The sequence below is a fragment of the Cygnus olor genome, chromosome 4 (genome assembly GCF_009769625.2).
Source record: "Cygnus olor isolate bCygOlo1 chromosome 4, bCygOlo1.pri.v2, whole genome shotgun sequence".
NCBI lineage: Eukaryota > Metazoa > Chordata > Aves > Anseriformes > Anatidae > Cygnus > Cygnus olor.
The window spans coordinates 48668005-48693306 of NC_049172.1; the positions used below are offsets into that span (position 1 = coordinate 48668005).

Genomic DNA, 25302 nt, shown 5'->3' on the forward strand with positions numbered 1-25302 from the left:
AAGTGAAGTTTGTGTTCTTTGAGATGCTAACTGCCTTCCTCAAGTTAGCCTTTCTTCTGTGAGGGCAATCACACTGCAACAAAGACAACCCTTGAGCTGCTCCAAGTTAGGGCTAGCACACCTGAGGATTTGCTGGGCTGCTTCAACTCACTAACTGCACAGATTTTTATTTTTTTTTCCAGCTGGGCTAGTCTGGTGTCAAACTATCAAAATGAGCAGGTTTATGGGGGATCCAGCAGGAATAAAGAAGAGATCTTCATGTTGCAATGAGTTATCAAATTGCAGCTAGTTTATGCAACTTCAGCCTTGCACTCACAGAATAGAGTACAGTTATCTTAAAAAGTTCATCTAAATCTGAATTGATCTCAACTGTTTACATAAACTGGAGTGAATTAGAGTGGGAACACGTTTTTTTTCTGGCCCATATGTGGAAGGACTAACCTGTGATTTTAGTGCTGCTAGGAATGGGAAGCTCTTCAGCTAGCTCAGCATATTCTAGAAGGACACCTGACCATGAAGCAGGGACAGGGACAGATTCCTTGTCCTACCAAAGGTTGCAGTTCTGTATGCAAGTAATATAATAGATGTAAGTTCAAGGATGTGTACAGAAACCAAAGCAATTTTAAAGGAGAGAAGAAAGTTTTTTGTTGTTGTTTTTTATCTAATGATGATTAGTATTACAATTGTCTCATTATAAGCTAAAGATTTTCAAATTTACATTGGTTTACACTAAGAAACCAATGTAAACGTGAAAAATGGTCACTAAGTATACACTGGCACAACTACATGTCTGTCACTGTATAAATGAATGTGAACAAAAAATGATGATTTTCTATTTCTCTGACTTCTCAGAATTGTTTTTAAAGTGTTAGTCAAATAACAGATCAAGTCTACCATTGTGGAAAGGTAATGAGTATAATTTGAAGATAAATAATACCTTCATATAATCTCTCATAAAAGAATTAACAAGAAAATAAGTAACCACAGAGTGGGAAACAAAGCACTAGATCCACTAAGATCTTTGTGTAAAATTTAGTGAAGAGGGATTGGGTGGAATTTAGGCCCCTGGGTATTTAAAAAACAAAACAAAACAAAACTGGTTGCTGCTGCTTCTGCAATGAGTACTTGACTGTTTGACTTCACTTGAGTCTTTTGTGTGTGCCCAGAACTAACCTAGCTTTGGCAGGGCTGTGCAGGTCTATGCACAAACATGACAGATCCACAAATGAGTTGTTCTTCTGCTTGAATACACTCGAAGGAAAACCTTGCAAATGCATGCCTTGCAGGCAGGATAGGCTGTAAAGTACTTGCTTACCCAATCACAAAGTATTGGCTAGTAGGTTTCTGCACAGTTACTTACTTACTTACTTACTTACTTAACGGTGTTTGTCATTTATCATCTCATTGTCCCCTGCACAGTGTCTATGTTTTCTCTGCTTCATTTGGTTACTGGACAGGGCAGATCCCTTAAAACAAGGACCGGAACCCATTTCTTCCCCTTCTAGGTGGGCACCAACTTTCTGGCTCACTGAATTCTCCAGTTCATTACTGCACAGCATCATACCTTCTGCAGTCAGATAGGGATGGTTCCCTACCTTAGCAGGTGACAAGACTAGCAGGGTAAAAGGAATTAAGTGTTGTTCCCCGCCCCCCCCCCCCCAGCCTTGTCTAACCAAAAAGAAAATCTCTGTTCACTTAACTGTTCACTTAATTGCAGAAGACTAATTTGCTAGGATGGTTATAGATGTAGTAATTGAACATGATAGGTTGAAATTTTTAAGTGTAGATGTTTTAAGTGTAGTGTTTTAAGTGTACATGTTAATGTAGATGTTTTCTTTGATCAAAGTATTTTTTTCTTTCAATTAACCCTGTCATTTGTGTTATGTAGGTGACCCAAGGCATGTAGGAAGAAGTTTTATCATTTATTAGACTAACTGATGCCACTTCTAAAAGTTCATTGTTAAAGATTATGATGGAAACTCATACCTTTTTTTTTTAGTTCAGATGACTGAAGGTGAATAAATTAAAGGGGAGCAACCTTGTACCAATGTACTCATGTGGGTGACCTACTCTCACAAATAAGTCTGTTTAATTTCTTACCATCTGAGAGAATCATTTTGCATGCTAATTTAGTAGAAAGTTCATTAAACCAACCTGTTGTATGGCTGATGGATCAGCATACAGCTGAGTTCTGTTGAAGTCTTGCATTTCTTCCTGCTTACAAAGCTTTTCTAACAGTAACTTTTTGCCTTCTGTTACTGTGTGCACTCTCTCTGTTAACAGTTTTTGAAACTGGAGTATGGTGTTTTCAGAAGCACTTTTCTTAAGTGGAACAGGTGACTTCTCTGTGAACAAAGCAAAGTATGTACTTAGAGTGTACAAGTCAACGAACTGCTGACTGAAGTCTAGCACATGCCACAAAATTTTCCTAATGCCGTCCTTCTATTACCCTCTTTTGGCAGGCATTGTCTGGTGTTGTGTAAGGGGTCATTGTATAATGACCAGTAGGAATGAGTAGACCTTGTAAAAATCATTTGGGCTGCTCTCTCATATTTGAACTCTCAGGCTTGCCTGACTACTGCTTTCTGCAAGACAGTTATCTAATTGGCAATAAAAGAAATAATATTTAATTACATAGAGTTAGTCCTGTTAATGCAATTTCTAACAATGTACTGAACAGAAATGGTGTGGTGTTTGGATGTGTTTGTGTTCATCTGTCTACAGACAAGACAATTTTAGTATTAAAAGTAAGGGGGAGTCTCCTAAAAACTAACTTTGTTATCCCTCATTTTTGGACTTTTTGATTATTTAGGGCCTGCCGATTTTGGTAGGAACAAGAATAGCTCCTGACCTTTCCTCTCAGATTGCATTCCACATATTTCTGTCCTTTCCTTCATTTTTCTCTCAGTGATTCTTTAACATATCATCGCTTTGATAATAGATCTTGTTTTTCTCTTGTGCAGTTTTGAGCACATAACTTCTCTTCTCATTTACTGATACATGGTATAATATGAAGAAATCACAACCATGACTGTGATACTGTCCATATTTTCCTCTGAGCAACACAGGATATTAAACAGCTTCTTCCTTTAAAAATGTTAATGTTTTCCTTACATTGATTCTCATAAATTAAATAATTATTTCTTTAATATATATCCATTATATATGGATATATAATATACATCCAGATTGGATGGGGCCTTGGCCAACCTGATCTAGTGGGTAGCATCCCTGTCTATGGCAGGGGGTATGGAACTAGATGATCTTTGAGGTTCCTTCCAACCCGAGGCATTCTATGATTTCCTGATGTCTCCCTCATTTTTACTTATTTATTTTTTATCAGGGATGAAGATTCAAATAAAGAAATTGCACATTTTCCCTTAGGCCCACATTTTAATCTGGAGGTTTCTTTTGCAGATTGTTAATAGTGCAAGAACAATGTTAGTTTGGAGGTTGGTGTTAAATTATAGATTTTTTTTAAACTGTAAACTAGTATATGGCATCCAATTTAACAATAATGTGTAGATGCTTTAAAAAGTCAGAGGCTCTTACCATCATTCCATGTTTTTCTCTTGATACCCAAGGATCCTGTGTTTGCTGTTACATCTCCCACTGAAACTTAAAAGAGAGAAGCAAGGTGACTAAGTATTTTGCAGAGATTCTAAAAGCATAGTCAGTCACAAACCAAAATGCTTTATCCTACAAAAGCAAATGCATTGCGACAACTGACTTGGAGCAGTAGGAATCTTCTAGAGAAGTTAGGTGCTGGACTGGCATGCAGAGTCAGGGTGGAGACATACGTTTGCTTGACAGATGCCTCAGGCAAGCTAATAAAGCCTCTTTTATGAAAGGTTATTGTTTTCCTGTATCCTGCCTGCATCAGCATTCACAACACAGATAACACGGCCCTTTTCTGGCATGCTAAAATGTAAAGCAGCCATGTCAGCTCAAATATTCTTGGTGTTGAAAAATTCCATTTACAGAGAGCATAAGTGAGCAGTAACACCTTCAGTTTCTGGATTTGGAAGAAAATGGATGTCTTAAGAATGTCATCTAGCATAAGAACGAGGTAGGTGGGAAGCAGCAGTGTCATCTCATGGCCACCAGCCTCACCCAGTGGCACTACCGCAGGGTGCTGCTGGACATCGCGTTATGGCTCTGATTCACGAGTAAGGACAGCTGCCTTAAGGATTGCTCCAGCAGCTTCTGCTCAAGCTGTCCATCTGACCTCTGCTGCCAAACTGGTTCAAGTCCTCAACTAATGTTTGTGGCATTGGTAATTATTATCTAGTGTTTAGAAAAAACAGAATTAGACCTGGTTTACCATAATTCACTGAGCTGTAAGCTGCAGTGGTAAAGTTGCTTCTACATGAGTGTCTGATCCACCTGACTGCTCTGGCTCTCAGGAGCAGCTGCCTCTGCTCTAGGCAGGTTATAATTACAAGTGCTCAAATACACATTGCAGCCCTGGATTTTTTTTCTCTATTGACTGTGGTATGAATTTAATTAATAAACTTTGCTTTTTTGGAGTCCTTGCACTCGGCTTGACTGTTACACAGTTCTAATTGGTATGAGCTTGCAGCTCTGTATCCATAATGCTTTACATGCCTGTTGGATCACCTCTAAGGCCTTTCCTGTTTCTCTAGCACCATTTCACTGTATCTCACTTAGGGTTCCAAAAGTACAAAGACTTTCTAATAACATTGAGCACGTTGGGTGCTTTTCTTTTTTGTTGTTTTTCTCACTTCTAAACTCCTCCAAAGACCACTGCTGTTCTCTGAGCATTGCCTGTCAGACCATGCAGATAGAGGTTCTGCAGTTATTTTCCCTCCCTCCTCATTTCAGCCTTGTATTTCACCCCAGGAGCATGGGTCAACAGGCAACTTTAACTTTTGTTTTAATCGCTTTATCTCATTACTGAAATTTTAGTACCTGATAGGAGGCTTGAACTTTCATATCGCCAGCTTGATGGAACTAGAGGCTGTCTTTTTAAGATATCATCAATTTCTTCATAAAATCTCATTTTTCTCCTGGGATTACCAAGGTGTTCATTTTCTTTCTGTAGTGCACGGTATTCATATTTTAGGTTCTTGTACTTCGTGCGACATTGTTTCCAGTCTCTGTCTATTCCATGTTTCATTAACCTTCTGGCAATTTCCTCAAATATTTCTTTATTTCTCGTGGCCCCTTCAAGCATTTGCTGTATCTTTTCATCTGACCATATGTTTATCAGAGCTCTGACTTCATTATCGCTCCAGTGTCTTCCTGCTCCAGTATCATTAATTGTAATAACTTTAAAGTGATTTCGTGCTTCTTCCAAGGGAATATGATTATCTGAAAATATGATGAAACAACTGAGTATTGCTGAGTATAGGTATATTAAAGTGTAATTGTGGCTAATGGTTAAGTAACAAGCTGAAGGATTAATTAATGTTTATAATAATCTCTGGTTACAAAAATCTTTTAATTTTACAATGTTAATATCCATTTGTGATTGCATTTCTCTTAAGTATGCAAAATACGTAATCTCTTGTCTCTGGAAGCCATCTAAAATTCCACATTTTATCAGTGTAACTTTCTTGCTGTTGTCAAATTAAAGACATGTCAGGGTGCTACATACAGGAGAGCAATAGGCTTTAAGCATTAGAAGCAACGTTGTATCAGCAGTAATAAGAAAACGGCTTTCCAGGGTCAAATTAGAATGACAAGAAGAAATATCATGCAAGCAAAAATGCTTCCGTGGCTTCAATACAAGAAAAAAATCTTACAATCTTACTATCTAGATATTTAGAAGAAGGCTGATGCTGCTCTTAGTCAGTCTGAAACTAATTTTTAGGTTTAGTGATAACACCATACTGGAGTCAAAAGCAGATAAAGTTAGAGCCATGTTTACAGTAGAGATTTGGTTGCTCCAGCTTTGTACAGAAATTCCAATGCAACTTTCTTTCAGAATAAATGCATGGAAATTAATACTCACCTGTCCCAACTATCTGTTTTGCTACTGGCGTAGTACAAGATCTGTCTTCTGAGGTAGTACTTATAGAATCATCATCTATAGAAACACGCAAGTTTAAATAAAACGGATTTAGGGAAATAAATTGCTAATATTATTCCCCTGTTCTGCAGGTAACACCTATCTTCAATTAAAAATGTCATAACCCATTACTAAGAGGGTTACAACAAGTTTTCTGCCACTTGCCTCTTAATTTATTTATTAGCTTATCTCATAAGGTTTATCTTTCTTCCTGCACCCACATTCCCCAAAGGTAGCTGTGGATGCTGCAGAGAAGTTTAAAATACCTGATTGAGCATGTAGGCGTACGTGGCAGGTTTGTGTCTCACATGTAAGTAGATTTGCATAAGACGTTTGTGCACACTGACTGGCATGGGTGTGCCGTCCATTGTTTGGGTGCCATTTGTAAGGGCACGCTCCTGTGGATTCACTCACAGCCAGTAGGGCTCGAACTGCAGCGCTTTCCCTGGCAGAGTCATTCATGTTCCCTGGCTGTTGCCACGAAATGAGCAGGGACTGCTCCAGAAGTCCCGCTGTCAAGTTTGGGAACTGCACGTGATTCAGCTGTGATTAGGAGGAGGAGCATCAGGCACAGGCACCTGTACACAGACCTGCATGCAGTGGCATTGCTAAAGCTTCATTTCATACTGCTGAGTTTGGGTTTTCTGAGATCCTTGAGTACCAGAAAGCAGTTGAAAACAGGCCTTTGCTCCTTATTACTTGTTCTCCTCTACTTGGGTTTTCTTTTTGCCACAGAAAAGTGGTTTCGAGTCCATTTTACTAAGCTACTGTGGAGGGTTTCAAGTCTGGGCTTTCAGGTGTACCTGTCCCTGATTCCAGAAAGGAGACAAGGAACAGATGCTCCATTTTGTGGGGCAGGTTGCAAGCTTTTGCTCCCAGTTAGGATGTAACCTTGTTTGTTTACTTTGGGGTGAAAGGCTAGCCTCTGTTACAGAGCTGATGTGATGGAGATAACATAAGCAGTAGAAAAATTGGAAAGTAAACAATCTGTTAAAGCTTTTGTGGAAATCTTATTGCCTAAATTGCACTTTCTACATGCAGGGATGGCTCAATCTGAAACTATTCTATACAGCTTAAATGACAGAACAGGGAAGACAGGAGAAGTATTTTTTATTCTACTCACATCAGAGCTCTCTTCAAAATTCCATTGCTAACAGGATAGAGACATCGTTCTGTTCTTTTTCTACACATCTACATGCCATTTTTTTTCTTCCTTGGCAAAGCTGAGGCTACAAGAGTTTTGCACTCTTTCACAGCATAAAAACTACAGTTTCAAAAATAAAACTGGTTGGACAGGAACCCTCGAGTTCTTGAAGCCATCTATGGACGTCAAAACCCAGCTCTGCTGACTCTGGGCTTGCTTTCTCATGCTTGGACTTCTTTGAGGCTGAAAGTTCAATTTGTGAGGTATTACTTGTTGGGTTGGGAGGGGGAGAAAGATTAGTTCTTATAGTTTTAGAGGGGGATGTCACAGACCTAGTATGTTCAGCAAAGTTTTCAGGAAATGGTGGAAGTAAATATTCCTTATATGTTTGAAAAACTGAGTGAATGGTTTAGACATAAGAGATAGTTGGTAAATTAGTGTTCGTTTGATGTACTTTCTATAATGGTGCTTGCTAATTTATGCAGAGTAGTATTTGGAATTCATATTTTCTTTGCAACGTGCTTTATCTTAAATATTTGCTAAATATTTTTCACAAGCCATATGCAGGAATTAATGTCACATCTATGGAAAACTCAGAAAAAAATCAGAAATTACATTCTTACAATCATGTGTGTGATTTACTTGAGGTGCTAACAGAAAAAAAAGTTTTCATAAACATCTATTTCATAATTAGGTTTCCCTATAACTCTTAACAAAATTCTTGCATCTGCAGCTATTGGAAATGCAGCCTTGAACCAGGAAGGAGCAATAGTTCTGATCCTGGGCTCTCAAGTGATTTTTTTTTTTGTTTGTTTTTTATTTTTTGAACTATGATCCAAAAAACCATGGCTTTCCCTTCATCAGGTGCTTATTCTCTCAACCATGCTTGTTCTCTAATCTTTCTGCCTTTGGCAGTGGCATTTGTGTACTGCTGACCAGGGTGACTGCTATCCTAAGATGGACATTATATGACAGGAACAGGGAAATTTTTTATGTATAAAGCAGTCAGTTGATTTGCGTGACATTTATTCTGTCATTGTGTATGAACTCTTCTTTGCATTGATGTGACCTTGCTATGTCTCTGAATTTTCAGGGACACAGTCTTACTTTATCCTTAATGGAATTTGTGTTTTCTGTGTCATTGCTGTGATTACTCTGATGTTGTCCTCAGTGTCATACTCTTTACAGTTATCTTCCATAATCAAGAACAGCCTATGTAAACAGTTTTAAAAGCTGTGCTGGATAGAGAGTCTGAACACCCAACTTCAGATAACACAATTGCCAAGAAGACAGCGCCTTGCCTGCATCACAGAAATACTGATGCAAACAATACTTACTGTAGAAACTTTCAGGGTACAAGGGCAAAGAATTTGTCATTCACAGAATCATAATAGAATTTTTTATTCCTTCCATTAACTTCTGAGTATAAACAGTAATACCATAAGAGTATAATTTGATCCAGGATGTCAGGCCAATAGATTTCAATGTCATTGTTATTTCCTCTAATGTCTTTTTTCATGACCATCCATGGTTTCTATGTTCAGTTATTCCAGAAGATTATTATCCGTAGTGTATTCTAATGTCAATTTTAAACGATTTTAGTAAAACAAATTTCCTGAATACTTGTCATCGTTGTCAATGTACAACTTCTGCATATTGCTGAGGCTCTGATTTCAGTTTTACATGTAAAATAATGCAGAATATTTATGGTAATTGTTGGATAGTGAATAGTCTGAAATTAAATGGACTGTCATGGAATAGTTTGAAAAGACAGACAAGGCATAAAATGCTCAGTGTTTACAAGACAGCTATTTAGTCTTCCAGTTCATCCTCTCTAGTAGATTTGTATGAAAAAGAACAGTATTCTTGTCACAACGAAATGCATATTTATCACATCTAGCAAAATAGGAGGTATGTTGTCAGGAGAAATAAGATCTTTTTATCAGTAAGGGGAAGGAGAAGCTTATGCATTTTTTGCACTATGAAATCAAACAAAACCAGATTTTATAACCTAGAAGTAGCTTGAGTATGATGTGTGAGAGTAAGATACAAATCTTAGGAATCTGCAGTTCCCAGTAAAGTAGAGTGCGCTGTTATAACCATCAGGCTACAATCTTCACCTACCTATGTCAATTGTCTCCTTCTTTATTTGTGTAGCTTCCAGAGCTGCCAAGGAGGAATTGTTGAAGTCCTCATCTTCAAGGATTTCTGCACCAAAAAAAATTAGAACTCTTATTAAGTAAACAGGCCTTAAGTTCATAGTATCATAGAATGGTTTGTATTGGAAGGGACCTAAAGGATTATCTAATTCCAGCCCCACTGACATGGGCAGGGATGCCACCCACTAGATCAGGTTGCTCAAAGCCCCATCTAGCCTGGCCTTAAACATTTTCAGGGATGGGGCATCTACAACATTCACAAATTATATCTGTAGGATCACCAACTTGAGAATGTCTGTAACAATAATGATTGTTAGAGATTTTATTTCTAAATAAACTAAAACTGTCGCTTTCTGGAACAGTGGGCTTTATGAGCCTAGTGTAAGCAATTATAAAATAAATACAGAAGACCATGTAACAACTGCTCAGTGTAAGTTTATGGATGAAATGTGCGAACTCCTACGGTATTAAAACCTGAATTAGAATTAGTTGAATCGTTCTCTGATCATGGTTGTAAGTCATGTAGTACGAGGTGAACCTGTATGCAGCAGAACAAGCAAGATGGTGACTTTCATGAGGGCTTCCATACACACTGAAATTATTGCAAGGCTCAGGTGACTGATGTTAGGAGTCACTGAATTAGCCCCAGCTGGCGCAAGGGGCTTTTCACTGACATCATGGTGCTCTGCCTGGATGATTGATCTACAGGACTGCATGCTTGCTTGATGGAGACAAAGTACTAAATTCTTGTCATCAGAGCATCACCCCTGGTGCAGCATATGGGAGGGTTTACATCAACACTGCCCGGGCTCTGGGCACCCTGACAGCTGTGACAGCAGGAGAGTCACAGGGAGGAGAGCTCAGCACCTCTGTCATTGGTCCTCTCTTGTTTAACGGAGAACGCCACCCCTGTGCCCTGGGACAGGCTGGCAGATGATGCAAGTGGTCTCTCCAACCCTCATTTCCAGGTGAGGAAACCGGTGTACAGAGGTTACAGGCTGAAGGCCACGCTGGATCAATGGCAGCAGTTTCTGGCTCCCAGCCTGTTCTCAGTCCATTCAAGAATATTGCCCCCAAACATTGAGCAATAACACATAATCTATAGCCATTTTATTAAAAATTACCACCGAATCGATAAGGACTTGTTTGCATCAGGCATTCTTTATGATGTGACCAGCATCATGTGCTTTTTTTCCCCTTTTTTTCTGGTGAGCCAAGAATGCGGGTAGATAGCCTGGCTTTTTTTTCTAAGCTGCTTGTCTGAGTGTTTTGGGGGAGGGCATGAGGAGAGCAAGAGGGAGCCAAACAGAACAAACCATTGACAGTTTCTGGCATGGATAAAAGAAATTGGCTCCAGCCACATTGTTTAGTCAAGCTATAGACAGTTGCCAGCAAATATGCTTAATCTCTACTTTGTATTTGAAGCATTGTTCACAAGGCCACCAGAGCAATGCTGTAGCAATCTTTTCCTTTTACTCCCTTGGAATGATACGAGCTATGTTCTCTTTTGGCACCGTGCTCACTATTGCTATTAATCTTGTGTTCTGGCTCACAAGGCAAGATCAGTAATTTGTCTCCTAATCCTTACCCTCGTGTGTGTCATGTATAGTATAAAAGGGGAAGGGGGAGGAGGATTTTTCAATGTGTGGCTGATGTTAACTCTCCAACAGGCTGCAAAGTTGCTGCCATGCAGATTGGCATGTCGCTCTGCCATGCAGAGCTGTGAAACTGGATGTAGACCACTCTGGAGTTAGTGTCTGCAGACTGAGTATGCCTTGGGCTAAGCCAGTGAATAATCAAGAACCATTGCTTTTGCGCTTCTCTGAAACATCTACTTCATACCAGCCTGGAGCATATGTATTAAAACATTCTCTTTTGATTTTATATCTGTTCCTTTAAAAATTCCATGCATGCAGCAGCCAACATTCAGAAGAAGCCAACATAAGTGCCTGAGTGTGTACTGACTTAAGATCCTAACTTTAAACAACCATTAAAGAAAACAAAAACCTTTGCTTAGCAATGCACCTTGGCAGTGTCACAACTTAGTCTGAATTTGTCCTGAGACAGCCATATAGTAAAGTATGCAGGGCACCAAAAAATCTAAATGATAATGACAAGAAAAGCAATTTGATGGGAACAAAACACCTGCTGTTGATGTTTTTTAAGAACTTTGGGCTACGAGCATTCCACAGAGTTTTGTTTTTTTCTCCACTGTTGTTTCCCACAGTACCTCAGATTTAATCAAATACCTCAAATTTAATTAAACACCTGTACACAGTCTGTGGTGATGCTGCAAAGTCTGACATGTTTGGAACATACACATGTGGAGTTTGAACTGACTGATCACCATGTGTGCAAACCGAAGCAATTTGGCTCTTCTAAATAGATTTCCAGAAATAGCTGCCCTTAAACATGATCCCATGAAATACAAAACAGCAGTCAAAATGACTAAGTAAGGTTTTATTTCCAGATTGATTTAATATGGATTGGTGTTAGCAGGAAAGGGAAAATCTAGTGACCCTAGGCTTTCTCTACCTGCTTTTGCCAAGAACTAACTGGTTTTGTGACTGATACAATACTCTTGCACCCTCTGCTGGCCAGTCTGTTGAGAAAGTTCCTACAGTACAATGCTGTGAGATAAACTTTCAATAAAGTTGCAGTCTGTACGAGAACATGTAAGGATTTATTTACCTATATCTGTTCCTTCTCAGGTGCACACTGGCTACTCTTTAAGTAGCAAATACATTTGTGCAGAGGTGAAAAAATGCAATGAAACAGGAAATAACTAGGCATTTCCCTGCGACTGGTACATTTGTCTTTTAACTAATACCATCTGAATCTTTTTCCTTGCTGGCGTATGGCAAACCTGACTGGACAGTTTATAGATTAGCAGTGGAGATGATGTTACCATGGCTGATAACACAGATACACCTGTAAGAGCGTGAGAATCACATGTACTTTGGAGGAAGCTGGTGCAACTCTGCACATTTATGCTACTGCAGTTGCCAGAAAGCAGATGTCTGCCTAGGCTTGCTAATATATAGAGACAAATGTGCACTTAACGCTGACTGCAGAGTACATTAACTCCATGTACAAATTAGGAAGATGACCCAACATGAAAACCCAGTGAAAGGTTCACTGAATTTCTTAATTTTTTATTACAATTCTTTAAAAAAATGTTAAATGTGTATATATATTATGATTACATGTTTGTTGAGAAACAGTTTTCTATGAAAGTCCTGCTGAATAGGTAATAGTCCTTAAGGAGTCACATCCTAAAAGCTATTGACTGTCAGAGATCTACTGATATCAAAGAACCCACATAACATGGTATATCTGCCTGATTGCCTTTTTCACTATTTATCTTCAAATGAATTTATGAATACAAAGGTACATACAATCTCTTAACAGTTTTCTTACTTTAAATTCATTTAACTATCAGAGAAAGGCATGTACCACATTAGAGAATAAAGGGTGTCCATGATATTGCAATGTAAAAAGTGTGCACCTGTTCTCTGCTTTATATAATACCTAATTATGTTACTATAAACAACACAAAAGTCTAGGTGTTCTTTACCACCTCTGGTAAAATGATTTGGGCCTGTACTGTGCATTTGGGAATGCGGGAAATAATTTTGGAAGCTAAAACTGCATCTTATTAAGAAGGAATGCTGTTTTTTTGCCTTTTTTTTTTTCCCCTTAGAAGTTTGAACAGTAGTCTTCTGAATGAGCAGGCTGAGCCAGAGAAACTTAATGAAACGCTTGCTATTTTAATCCCTGCCCACAAAATCATACTGCAATTGCAATTACCCAGAAACAAACAAACAATGCTGTTAAATACATATATTTGAAAAGGGAAATGGTAACCACTGTAAACTATAGATATCTAACAGCTACACATATCCTGACATAATGTTAAAAAATTTAAAAAAAAAATGAGTACTCAAAACTGTACTGGAAGTATACAGCTAACTTTTTCTTCAGTAACTGATTTGGAAGCTTGTGATCCAAAACGTTTTCAGTATTGCATAGCTGCAAGCAGCTGATAACTATGCCAGATGACTGTTTAATGTCACTGCTGAATCTATGTATCATTACAGTGTCTTGCCTACTGCTCATATACATGTAGTATTATTACTTGTTGATGGGAGGAAATGGAATTTGATGCATTTTACAAATTGTCTTAACTGGATCCCACAGAGTGCAGGTTATGATTTCTTACATAATTTTGTCTCTTTTAAAAGGAAGTCCCTGTAGGAAATGCACTTTCCATGACAACCTATTTTTCCCTAATGAATGCCTCTGTGCTCATGGTGATCTGCTAAAAGGCCAGTTATGTATTTCTTTGTGAGTAAATTTAAATTAATAAATGTAATTATACTTGAGTGGTGAGGCAAGAACACTACTGTCCAGTATACCTCATATTACCTCTCATCATCAACCATGTCTTTACTTACTTGTCATAGCTGTTTCTTTCCTTATATGCAGAGCTGCCAGATTCTCTGCAGAAGTATTTACAGTAACATCATGTGTCAGAAGATTTTTAATTTGACATTAAAACCTTTCAGGTTCACATTAGACCATTTAAAATTCTGTCAGAGTACTCCTTTACACCTAATTTATGAGCACATTCTACCTCATGCTACAGAAGGAGACTGTGAGGTGCTCTCTACTGTGGAGAGACACATCTGTCAGTCTTCCAGGCTTTCATACATGCTTCTAGCTGAATGTTGAATTCCCACTTCTCCCGGAAGTTATGCTGTCAGACATAAGCCATAATATTTCTTTGTAAAGAGCATATGACCTTCATTTTTTTAGCAGCCACCATGAAATGGAGAGTGATACTCTGAAATGAAATTTCTACCTCAACATGAGTGTTTAAAGAATTATATTAAGTACTGATCTAATTATGTTGTGAAAAAGAGAATACTGTGTTAACCTTTGCACAGGAGACTGAACAATTCTGTTCCTTGGGGACTTACAGCTTAAGTAAAAGTAAATGCAATAATACATTACACTCAACTTACTTAAATCAGTAGTTTCTTCTTTATGTCTTGCACCCTGAATCTTCAAAAAGATTATTTACTAGACTGTTTTTACCAAATTTAGCAGAGCACTGAGAATGTGCACATGTATGGCTGTATTTATTAAAAGTATGGTTACTATTATTATGTTATTTCCTCCTTAAAAGTTTTTAGGCCTCTGCATTTTCTGTCATTACAATGCACACTCATTTTAGAAATCCATCTGAGCTTACTAAATTTAGGAATTTGTATAAAATAGAAGACTTTTCAGTTTACCTGAGTCAGAAACTTTCTTTACATCTGCAATCTGTAGGTCTTCTGACATACTACTAACAGAGTCCTCTTCACCTGTGTCTCCAGGCATTTCTGTGTAAATAATGCTATGTTAATCAGGGCACCACATTTGCGTACTACATAACAGCTGTGCTGTGTCAAATCAAAAGAGCCATCCAACCTAGGATCCTCCTTATGCCAGCCCTCAGTAGTAGATGCATAAGTAAAGAGTCTACAAACAGCAACTGAAGAGTGAAACTTCCCCAAAAACACTTTCATAATTTCGGGGCAGAGAATGTACGCTCATCTTTGTGTTACATTTTTCTTCATTGACTTCTTCCATTCTTCCGTTAACCTACTAGCTTCTAGACTTATATTTAGCCACCATAATACCCACTGTGTGGGATTCTTACTGTGTAACGATCACTTTAAAGTTTAATTTTGTTATTAAACAACAGGCCTCTTCCTGGCTATACATTAATAAATAAATAAATAATAAATAACTCTTATGCAGTGTAGGTTCATCAGTCTCCTAATTCTGCGTTAATCCACCCAGTACCAAGTTATCCATCAATAAGCACACAAAAATAAAGGCCAGTTCTGACAGCATGCTTTGTGCTGGTGACCACATTTTGCTATTTTCACAATATCTGTCCCATGACTGGTGAGTCTTGCTCTAAAGGCCAGTAAAACTGGACTTATTGGGGACTATAAGAGAAAGACAGGTTAAAATGTTAATTTTTAACTAATGTCTATAAGTACAGACTTCTTTTGCTCAGTGTCTTCATTTTTCCAGTAACAGTCTGACCATCTCTCAGATCCATTTTTTTATCTATGCTGGGAACAGTCCCTTCAGATATGATTTTGATTGGAATGGTCTCTCTTTATCTTTGTGTTACCCTACATCTCCCTCTTATCTTTCTCTTTTTGTTTTCCAGTTCTATAAAAAAATGTCTGGGGCAATCACACAATAATATTCATTAAACTACTGGACAAAACAATAAATTTCCGTTCTGGGTTCCCCACCCACCCCACCCAGCAAACTGGTTAATCTAGCTGCTTGGTTTCTTTGGTTCTTTTAAGGTCTCTGTAGTGCTGGAAAAAATAAAACTTTTAAATGATATATGGGTAGCTGAAGTACTTACCTATGCAGTCCTTTTCTGATTTTCCTTCTGTCCATTCTGGAGGCCTCCCGCTTTCCTCATTATCTGATTTACTTTCTTGTTCCATGGTGCTGTGCCCCAGAATGGCATCCAGTTCATTAAAAAACTTCATACTTTTACTTGTACTCCCCGAGCCTTGGGCATTTTTTACACTCCTGTATTCATGTTTCAGATTTTTACATTTTGTCCTGCACTGCTTCCAGTCCCTGACAATTCCGAACTTTCGAAGTCTAGCGGCAACATGTTCAAATATTCTTTTATTTCTCACTGTCCCCTCCAGTTGTTGCTGGATATTTTTGTCTGACCATATGTGTATTAGAGCTCTGACTTCATCGACAGTCCAGTGTTTTCCTCCTTCGTTTGCTACTGTTGGAATAAAAGCCGGAGTTTTAGAAGCCTCTACTGCTGACGGTGGATTACCTGCATCGTGTGGGGTAGGGGAGAGACACAGACACGGGTTACCTGCATTAGGTAGGTGGGGTGGGGAAAGGAAAGGAAAGGAAAGGAAAGGAAAGGACAGAGAGAATGAGAATGAAGCATGCTGGTTCCTGACAAGTTTTCTCTCCAAAGAAAGATGGAGCAGAGGTGATGTTAAAATCAAGGCATTGGTTATTAATTTGCCAACTTTCTGTTGTGACATCATTTTTGTCTTTTCTTGAAAGCCTGTGTTAAGGTAGTGCATGTACATTTAATTAATCTGAGAAGAACACTTCTGCTCCCTAGTATGTTTAACTTTTACTCGTAAGACCCTTGAGAATAACCTATTAACTTTTGTTGAGACATAGGTCAGGAGGAGAGAACTGTCTGAATGGCACAAAGTGCTGTATTATTAACACGGTAACAGGTTGGGTCCCTAGTCACTGACACTAGCGTAAAGACTTAACTTTCTGCATTCATCTCATGCCTCTGGTTTTACACACATTCAGAACATCAAACTGGGTAAGGAGCTGAAGAATCTGATTCTTAACTCTGAACAAAGCACCCCTTTTTTGGGGAGTGGTGGAATGGAGACTTCTGCCTTGAGTTACACAAGAACATTGGTGTGATAATGAGGCCAGCTGTCCTGAACCTCTCCCTTTCTCAGTATGGACCACTATAAACATTAATGCTGTTTTTGTTTTTTAATAAAAATTAAAATTTGAGTTATCTTACTTTGCAATAAGATGATTTTTTTTACTTTTTCCAGTCTCCCACTTTTTTTTTTCATATTAAGAGATAAAAGGAGATGCCATGCAATTACTGAAAACACTGAAATACAATCTCTTGCAAATTTAAAAAAATGTTTCCTTATTTGTAATTAAGAATTTGCTTAAGGACTTGATTTTGATTATCAGATTAGTTTGCAAAGTTGTTTCTCATGTATTTTCCAAATCTTTACCAAAAAAAAAGAAAAAACACCTCTTTTAAAAACATCCCCAGTGCTTTATCAAAGCGAACAAACAGGAAAGTGCACAGTAACTGACTCTGTTTTCTGCAGTCATGCTGAAGTGATAAAAGCCATTGCAAGTGTCTTATTCTAAAAGGGCAAGCCAAGCTATGGGGGTGGGTACTTTATAGTCACTGGGCTTTGTTTGACAGCAAAAATATCTGACCTTTGCTTGCACATACAGCTGCAGTAGAGCATGCTTCTGTATAATAACCTGTCTGGGGACAAACTTGTCCTAGATACAGGCATTCTTTGCTTGTCTTATTCCAGTGGTAAAAACTGCGCTGAGATACCAATATTTTTCCTGTTAGTCCTGTGTTAATTGGAACTCCCCAGCAGTCAGCCGACTGACGTGTTGCTGAGAAGGGTAATTTTCAGGTGACACATCAATTATGCTTTCTTCATTTCTTCCTGAGGGATAATGCTTGTTTACAGGTGAATGCAACCATAGGAATCGCCATGGTTGACAACTGCCAACATTAGATAAGCTTTATGTAGTCTCTGCTCAGTAGTACTGGGAGCATTGCAACTATCTGTGTTTGCAGATGGGTTCACTCATCACTATCAGAGAGCACCATGGAGACTGGAGGGAAAAACCCCAGAGGAAGAACAGAAGGTGCTTCCTCCACTGGCTCTGCATTTCTCAGTTAAAGCCATACGGTAGTATGCATAGTTTGAGAGGGAAACAGTTTCTGTAGTTCTTGTGTAAGTCATTAACAAATTCATTTACAACTGAGCTCACTTTCAGTTGTGAACATCAGTTTCAATGAGTTCTGCTGACTTGGTGGATTGCTCATTCATTCTTCTATATGCAGAGCAGGTCGAGCAGAGTGGAAAATGGTTGCTAGGTTTGTTCCTCCTTCCCTTTAAAAATCTTGTGAATCAAAATATTTTACCAATAAGCACAGCTTTGAGACAGAGTTGTTATAGTCACTGTAAAATTTTATGTCTCAACTGTATTTTAGCTCAAATTTGTTTAAAATGACTTACAAAATCATTAAGACAGGGTACCAGAATTTTCTAATCCAAAAGATGTCTTTATGCCATATTTGACATTTTTCTAAGCTTCTTCAACATGAAAAAAGTGAGCAATCTGCTGAAATGAAACCAAAATATTAAGCAATATAGGTATGAAGGGCTCAATATTTTTTTCAGTGCTGTTTGAAATAGTACCTGAAATCTGAAAACTAAGAGAAGCGCTAGAGAAGACTTCTCAGTATCAATACATACTTGAGAGCCCATGCAATTTAAGTTATTTTGCTGGCTTTGTAGAAAGCAGCTTTCCCAGAACTAAAGTGCTCTAGCAGGTCAAACAAATCTGTTTGGCAGTGTGTTACAAGAGCACTGATGAATAACACAGACCTATTCCCATAAACTTTGATTCAGATACAGCAAGAAAAGTTTTGTTTTTATATGTATGTATACAGTTGCGTGTAAATTTCTTGTCTCTTCTTTAAGTTCTTGTTATGCTGGGCAAAAGGAGTTTAGTTTGCACTCTAGAACCTGTAAGTTTAGCTGGGGCCTTATTTTCTCTCTGAGTATCGCACCTTGGAGTTTATTCTCTAGTGAAAGTTGACTGGATTGTGGGACTGGGATGTATGCTGGGGCATAGAGAGCATGTCAGAAATGGAAAGAGCACTTGGGATGTTCAGGACAGCGCATCCAGGCAAGGAATGAGCTCACTAGTTCTCTCTGATTCTCCCTGAAATGCGTTCAGGTTTCTCCATGCCCTTTATCAGCCCCTTGAAGGGGCTCACACCTAGGATTTTCTCCCTCCTTCTGGCTTGCCAGATTTACGCCTTTGCTCAGTAATGACTTCCCTTAGGAGAACTGCTAGAGTAGTGCAGTTTCCAGATGTGTTGTTGTAGCCTTGGTTGGGCTGAAGCTTTGCTCACCAACCCTTGCTTGGAGACATTTGCTGCGAAGCACATTGCAAATCGGGATTACTCAGTGGGAGAGGTCTGACCCTGCATCTCTCTCCTGGCTCAGGCCATTCACTCATGCTGCCTTAAGCAGAAATTTGCATGAGTTGGAGAGAATCCACAAGTTGACGTGTGTATCACACGCTACCATTTGGCACTTAAAATGAATGTGGTTAATGTGGTTAATTCGATTACGCTATAGCATGAGATGTGTTTTGAGTGTGAACAGTGGTCAAGCAGGAGGCACATCGTGTGTGGTGGACAGTATCTAGTGAAGCACGGGACTGCTAAGCACTAAAACTGGGAATGAGATGGTGCACATGTGTGGCAGTTTTAAAGCTATGCTGATGAGAAATGGAACAATGGCATATTCAAGCTATCAGAAAGCACTTTGACAGCAATGCTGCTTTTTAGTTTTTGGTCTCTGCACCATCATACTATACCTAGTTGAACTGGTCTGACCCGTGACATAAAAAGTAGTGGATCTCCTGAAGCATCCTCATCATCTTCTAAAGAAACTGATATTTCACCTGGGAAGGAAAGAGTTTTCAGATAAAAATAGGTATGGACAAAATTAGCTTATATTTGTTTTAGTGAAAATGTCCATACACAATGAGATTATTAACTTTGCAGTTTCCACACTCTATTTGTAGTCAATTTAAAGGGCCAGGAGTTATAGGAGGTAAATTAAATTATTTTACATCTTAAATATGAAGCTTGTCAGAAATATTCTTTATTTTAAAATTCTTGTAGAAACTGACTAGATTCTAGTGACCAATATGGTTTTCTGACTCTCAGTATTCAGAGCAGATAGCACATGTATAGTTGGAAAGTAGAGAATGTAAAGTAATAGATGGCAAAAGAGCAGACTTTGCACATTGTTCAGATAAACACAAACCCATTTATATAACCAAACAATTTCCAGGAAGAATATTTAAAGAGTAGGAAGAAAATAAGAACGTTCTACAAAGGGTTCTGGAAATCTCTGAGATTCATTAATGGCATAGAGAAAACAGGGAACTACATTGACTAGAGATCAGACACATATTTGTAGCTGACTGGATTCAATCTAGGTTTTTTACAGTATTGTATTCCTTACAATCCTATAAAAAGCAGCGTTATAGCAATTGCTGTGTAAGTTTGGAAAGCGGCATACGTAAGTCAGGTTATGAATCAGCCTAATGTTCACAGAGCACTTTCAAATTGTGGTGTATTCAACACATCTTGTTGACAGGAGGTACGAAATGCTGATTTCATAAGCATGCTGAGTGAGCTGCTGTCCTTTCCAGCCCGGTAGGTGACGGGGAGCGAAGCTACCTGTTCAGCGGTACCACACTCGTCTGTAACACGGGGCCATAACGAGGCACGGTCATAGTGGTGGAACGGGGCGTCCCTGACGCCACTCAAATTGAGAACTGCATTTACAGTCATTTGAAAACACCATCCTAAATCCTTCTGACTTTCAGCAAGACTCAGAATGACTCATATTCACCACGGCCTGATCTCTAGCTGCTCCCAGCTGGCCACCTTGTTTCGTGGCGGAAGCTGCTACCCCCTGCGGTGGGTGGGCAGAAGGAAAGGTGTGCTTCTGCCTCCATCACTAGTGCCAGGGCTCAGCTCTGTCTGCCTGAGAGCTGCCCAGTGAACTACAGAGAGGGGAGAGAAATTCTTTGTTGGGACGCTGCTGAATGGGACATCTGTGGGCATGGGGATGAGAAAGCTTTCTTCACACTCTGCTATTTAAAAAGAAACTATTTAATGTCATAAGTAAATAAGAACACAACACAAAGTGTTATATTTGAAGGAAATAATATTTGATGGGAGAAACGTATTTGTTGAGCAAAAACATTCATATGTGTATATTGCATACTCTTTATTAAAAACCTACATATATAGAATATTTGTAAATGACATGTTTAATGTTGAAAACCAGACACGGAGAACTACATATGAGTGCCATTGTCAAGTCGGCATTTATAAAGGAGCTTTTTGCATGTCTAGTAGCTGTGTAAGTTTAGTACCTACAATAATATTTTCGCTGCTGGTGCACTTCTATTCTGACTTGATAATTTTTCTATAGATGTTGTTGTAAAGTGAAAGGCAATATTAACTGTGTTAATATTTGAACATAAAGCAAGAAATACAAGAGATTGTAAATTACAGGAATTACGAGGTGAGCTTTGCTTTTGTAAATCAAGTGCTCGATTTGTTAATACTTGTTCTAACTTGAAATAATCCAAACTGGTTAACAAAATGAGAAGGTCAGTTATTTGAACTTTGATGAATTATACCTTTTTAAATGGTTATTTAAGCTATAGCTATGTCTTTGCCCTGAAACAGTGTATTTCGGGAAGACAACATGAACATCATGGGCCTGCACTGCTGTATGTGCTTTGTGGAAAGTGTCATCTTTCCACGAATGAGCTGGGATTTTGCGTGTGTTGCTAGTGAGTTTGGCCTCAGACACCTTTCTCTTAGATTTGATTGTGATTTTAATTATTACTTTCTTCAATTACACTTCCAAGAGAAAACCGCTTTTACAAGATATGAAAAACACCTCAGGGAAACGCTATAGAAATACCACTCAGTCCCATAAAAGTAGTCTTTTTTTTTTCCTCCTTCTCCTTCCTCCCCCCCCCCCCAGCAGTCTCCCAGTATTTGAGAGAATCAAAGAAATCAAACACAGAAACTTGATTTGTAGCTTTACATGAACGATGGGTATGAGTATGTAGACTGAGGCTAAGTACAATGGTAAAAATAAAGTATTTTCTTTGGGAGCATGCACTGTCCTGTGTCATGCATTTAAAAGAATGAATTAGTACAGCTACTAAGTTCTCCAAATGAAATAAGAAATGCATACCGAACATTGTTATTTGGCACAGGTTTTAATTTACTGATAGCCTTTTGTACTTCCTGTGCCTCCTATCCAAGGCAGAAGCTTAAGCATCCTTGGTTCCTCCAGCACTGCCAAAATAAGGCTTCTCAGCCCCTTTTGAAAGAGGGGAGGGAACATACCTCCCTCCTCTCCTGTGCTTGAACAGGAGAAACTCAGGAGGACGTCTGCAATGACGCAGATATACTTTGGTATTTTTTGCCTTACGGAGGGCACCCACAGTCCCATTCTTCCCCAAGGCAGCAGAGGAGCTGTGAGGCTCATTGCTGGGTAGGCACATGGGCTGTGCCGAGTCCTGTTTTGACCTATGCAAGTGCTACCTTCATATCTGCCCCCACGAGAAGGCTTCTGACCATCACAGAGCCACAAATGCCACTTCAGCCTCACAACTGCCCTTCAACATACTGAGCTCAGCAGCTCCTCCTTTCACAGACACCGCAACTCTGACTGCAATGGGAAAGGACCGAGCCCCTAAAGCAGCATCGCTTGCTCGACTTGTGTCCTTAAATGAAGAAAGTTGATGTTCTCAGGGGTATGCTCTCTGTCCTTTCATACAGGTGTACGTACATATGGGTATGACCCCCCAAGAAAGGATAGCTAAAGCATACTATGTTCTTAATTTTTTTAATCGATGGACAGAAGAAGTTATTGATCCTTAAACATACCCTGGTGTTCGTGTGGTTACTACACCACACTTACACTGCATAGCTGCAGGATGCTTTATACCTTAGGATGTTGCCATTGTGGCTGAATTACAGTTGTGGGAAGCTTTGCATTTAAATTCTTACCATTAATGTTATTACAGTTAGTTGCATTTAATTTGCATTTATCCATAAAGTAATTGTGTTTGTTTTTTTTTCCCTAAAGCAAGTAAGAGAAATGCTTGGGCACTTAAGAGGGTATTTAATCATATCACCATTAAAACCAGATTGTGCCAATGCTTCAAAATGAGGTGTGTCTCACCCAGGGGGCAAAGATGTTTGTTTGTGTTTTGTTTTATTCCAGTTTGGGATTCACAACTGCTATTAACCTTTTCTGGTTTAAACTTCCTAGAGGCCTAAAGCAGGTGAGAATTAGGATTAACATTTAGTGCAAACTGCATCAAAATACAGAGGATAATCTAAGTCCAGATCCTGAGAAGAAGGACACTCACTATCTTAGCTTCACATAGTCCTCAGGAGCTAACAGTTTGTATTAGCCAAAGATTTGGCTCTCAGTTCTGCATGTTTAAAAATAAAAATGGAACGTAGTAGTAATATATAGTGCAGAAAACACACGTTAAAATAGTATAAAATTCATTTTATACTGTTTCATTTTAAGTAACTTGTGAAAGACTAGAGACTTTCTGCTAATGATGACAAATTAAGGTCAAGCTTTTACCTAAGGTAAAGAGTGGCAAGAGAAATGTTAATTCCTTTTTCTCAGACCTGTACCACAACATAGTAGAGGGAGCCTTGGAAGAGTACAAGGGCAAGCTCGATGTCCAGCACCTTTCTGTGCCTTTAGCAATCTCCCCTGATACTAATTCCATGTTGTTGTTTTTCTTAAAAATGATTCACAGTCTTAAGTAACGTAAACGGGTACATACTATGGGCAGAAATGGAGCTAAGCTTTGTATTTCTCTTTTTAGCCATATTATTTTGATACTCGGAACTATTATTGGGGCTTGTGCTTTGGTGACATTTAGAATGTGATGAGGAGATTTGAGTGCTGTCAAATAGCAGATTGACCCTATTGAAATGTTAAGCACAGCTTAAATGCATATGTAGAGAGGGCTGAATAAAACAAGAGATGCAACTAATTTGGTAAGAAACCCTTCAGAATAAAAGCAGTGGAATTTACTTGTTTTGCCTCTGAATATTCTGGTAAACAAAGATTTTTACTTTCCTCACTGTATGGCAATTTTTCATGAGAAGTTATTAAACATCCTTTGTTTCTCAAAAAAAAAAAGTTAATTGCTTACAAAAATAATTTAAGTTACCATTAGTTGTCATATCTGAAATTTCATTTACAGAGAAATAGGGGTAAAAATCAGAAGTTTCAGTTCTACCACAGAAAACAGTTCATGACATTTTCCACATTAGCTTTTATTTTTTCTCTAAGTTTATGTCTGAGCAGGAGCTCTACTGAACCCGACTCCAAAGTATTGCGAATAAATGTCAAAGGGAAAAACAAAACCAAAACCGGCCAGTTTTCCTTAATTTAGGGTTTGAACTCGGTGCAGGAGCCATAACACCAGTGAGTACTTGCCGAGGCTTTAATGTTACCATGATTTGGTGAGAATTAGGCTGTATTTAAAGGCTTCGACACTGGTGGGTGCTAACATTTTTCTGCCCTGCACCAGGAGCGCATCCAGTCAGTCGCTGCTCGCAGCGCTGCCGGGGCTGGGCAGTCTCAGCCGCAAACTTGGGCTTCGGGTCTGTTTGCCCTGGCTCATTCGTGCGTTTGGTTTTAAGCAAAGAGAGGAAATAGCAAGAGTTTTTTACCTTGGGTGCTGTCTGTGGTGGGGCTGGCGTTCAGCCGCGCCTCGGTCGCGGAGCACCTGCCGTTTTCTGCCGCACCTAACTGCAGGACAGGTTCATATCGCAATATGGCATCCAGGTCGTGGAAAAACTTCATGGTTTTAGTGGCATCCCCAGAGTTGTGGGCGTATTTAACCGTTCTGTATTCATACTTGAGGTTTTTGTACTTTGCCCGGCACTGTTTCCAATCCCTGCAAACTCCTAACTCCTGCAGCCTTTTGGCAATGTAGATGAATATCCCTTTATTCCTCAGGGTGCCGCGGAGCTGCTTCCTGATGCTTTTCTCAGACCAGACGCTTAGCAAGGCTTTAACCTCCTCCTCAGTCCAGTGCTTCCCCACTCCACACTCCATGTTGAAAGTGACCTGGAAATGATTCACTATTTCTAGCCAAGATCTGGTTCCCTAGGCAACCAGGCGCCTGGTTGTCAGCGCCGCGCTCCGCCGCGCCGCCCCAAGCCGCTGCGAGGCCCGAGCACGGGCGGCCCTTCGGCCTGCGGGCAGCCGGACCCCCACGGAGCCCAACCCGAGCCCCTCGGCGGTCATGTCGCCCTCAGGAGACCGTGGGTCTCCCCGACCTCACACGAGAAACCGTGCCGGCATCGCCACCGCGTCGCCATCGGGGCAAAAAACACGGGTGTTTCTGGCTTCCTTTGAGGAGGAGCAGCACCTGTGTGGAAAAACGGGCCGGGGATAGGCTGTGTGGGCGTCCTGCGTGGGCACCGCCGCGGCTCCTCATGAGGC

The 25302-nt window shown here is 39.4% G+C and overlaps 2 protein-coding genes across 8 annotated transcripts in view; one reads left to right on the top strand and one right to left on the bottom strand.

The window, feature by feature from the left end:
• The window catches only part of PAICS (phosphoribosylaminoimidazole carboxylase and phosphoribosylaminoimidazolesuccinocarboxamide synthase), a 40354-nt gene extending 15427 nt beyond the window's left edge, over window positions 1–24927 (bottom strand). The window contains exons 1-9 of one of the 7 annotated variants that reach the window (XM_040555238.1): window positions 24525–24927; window positions 19589–19675; window positions 15780–16259; window positions 14638–14727; window positions 9303–9386; window positions 5978–6052; window positions 4933–5334; window positions 3553–3618; window positions 2155–2345 (exon numbers count right to left, since the gene is read on the bottom strand). In XM_040555238.1, coding sequence (XP_040411172.1) covers window positions 2155–2345; window positions 3553–3618; window positions 4933–5334; window positions 5978–6052; window positions 9303–9386; window positions 14638–14727; window positions 15780–16259; window positions 19589–19675; window positions 24525–24912 — 1863 coding nt within the window. In that variant the 5' untranslated portion in view covers window positions 24913–24927. The remainder of the gene's footprint in view (window positions 1–2154; window positions 2346–3552; window positions 3619–4932; window positions 5335–5977; window positions 6053–9302; window positions 9387–14637; window positions 14728–15779; window positions 16260–19588; window positions 19676–24524) is intronic. The other 6 variants (XM_040555241.1, XM_040555239.1, XM_040555243.1 and 3 more) reach the window with 6 other exon arrangements.
• The window catches only part of PPAT (phosphoribosyl pyrophosphate amidotransferase), a 52301-nt gene that overhangs the window by 7099 nt on the left and 19900 nt on the right, over window positions 1–25302 (top strand). The window lies entirely within an intron of this gene.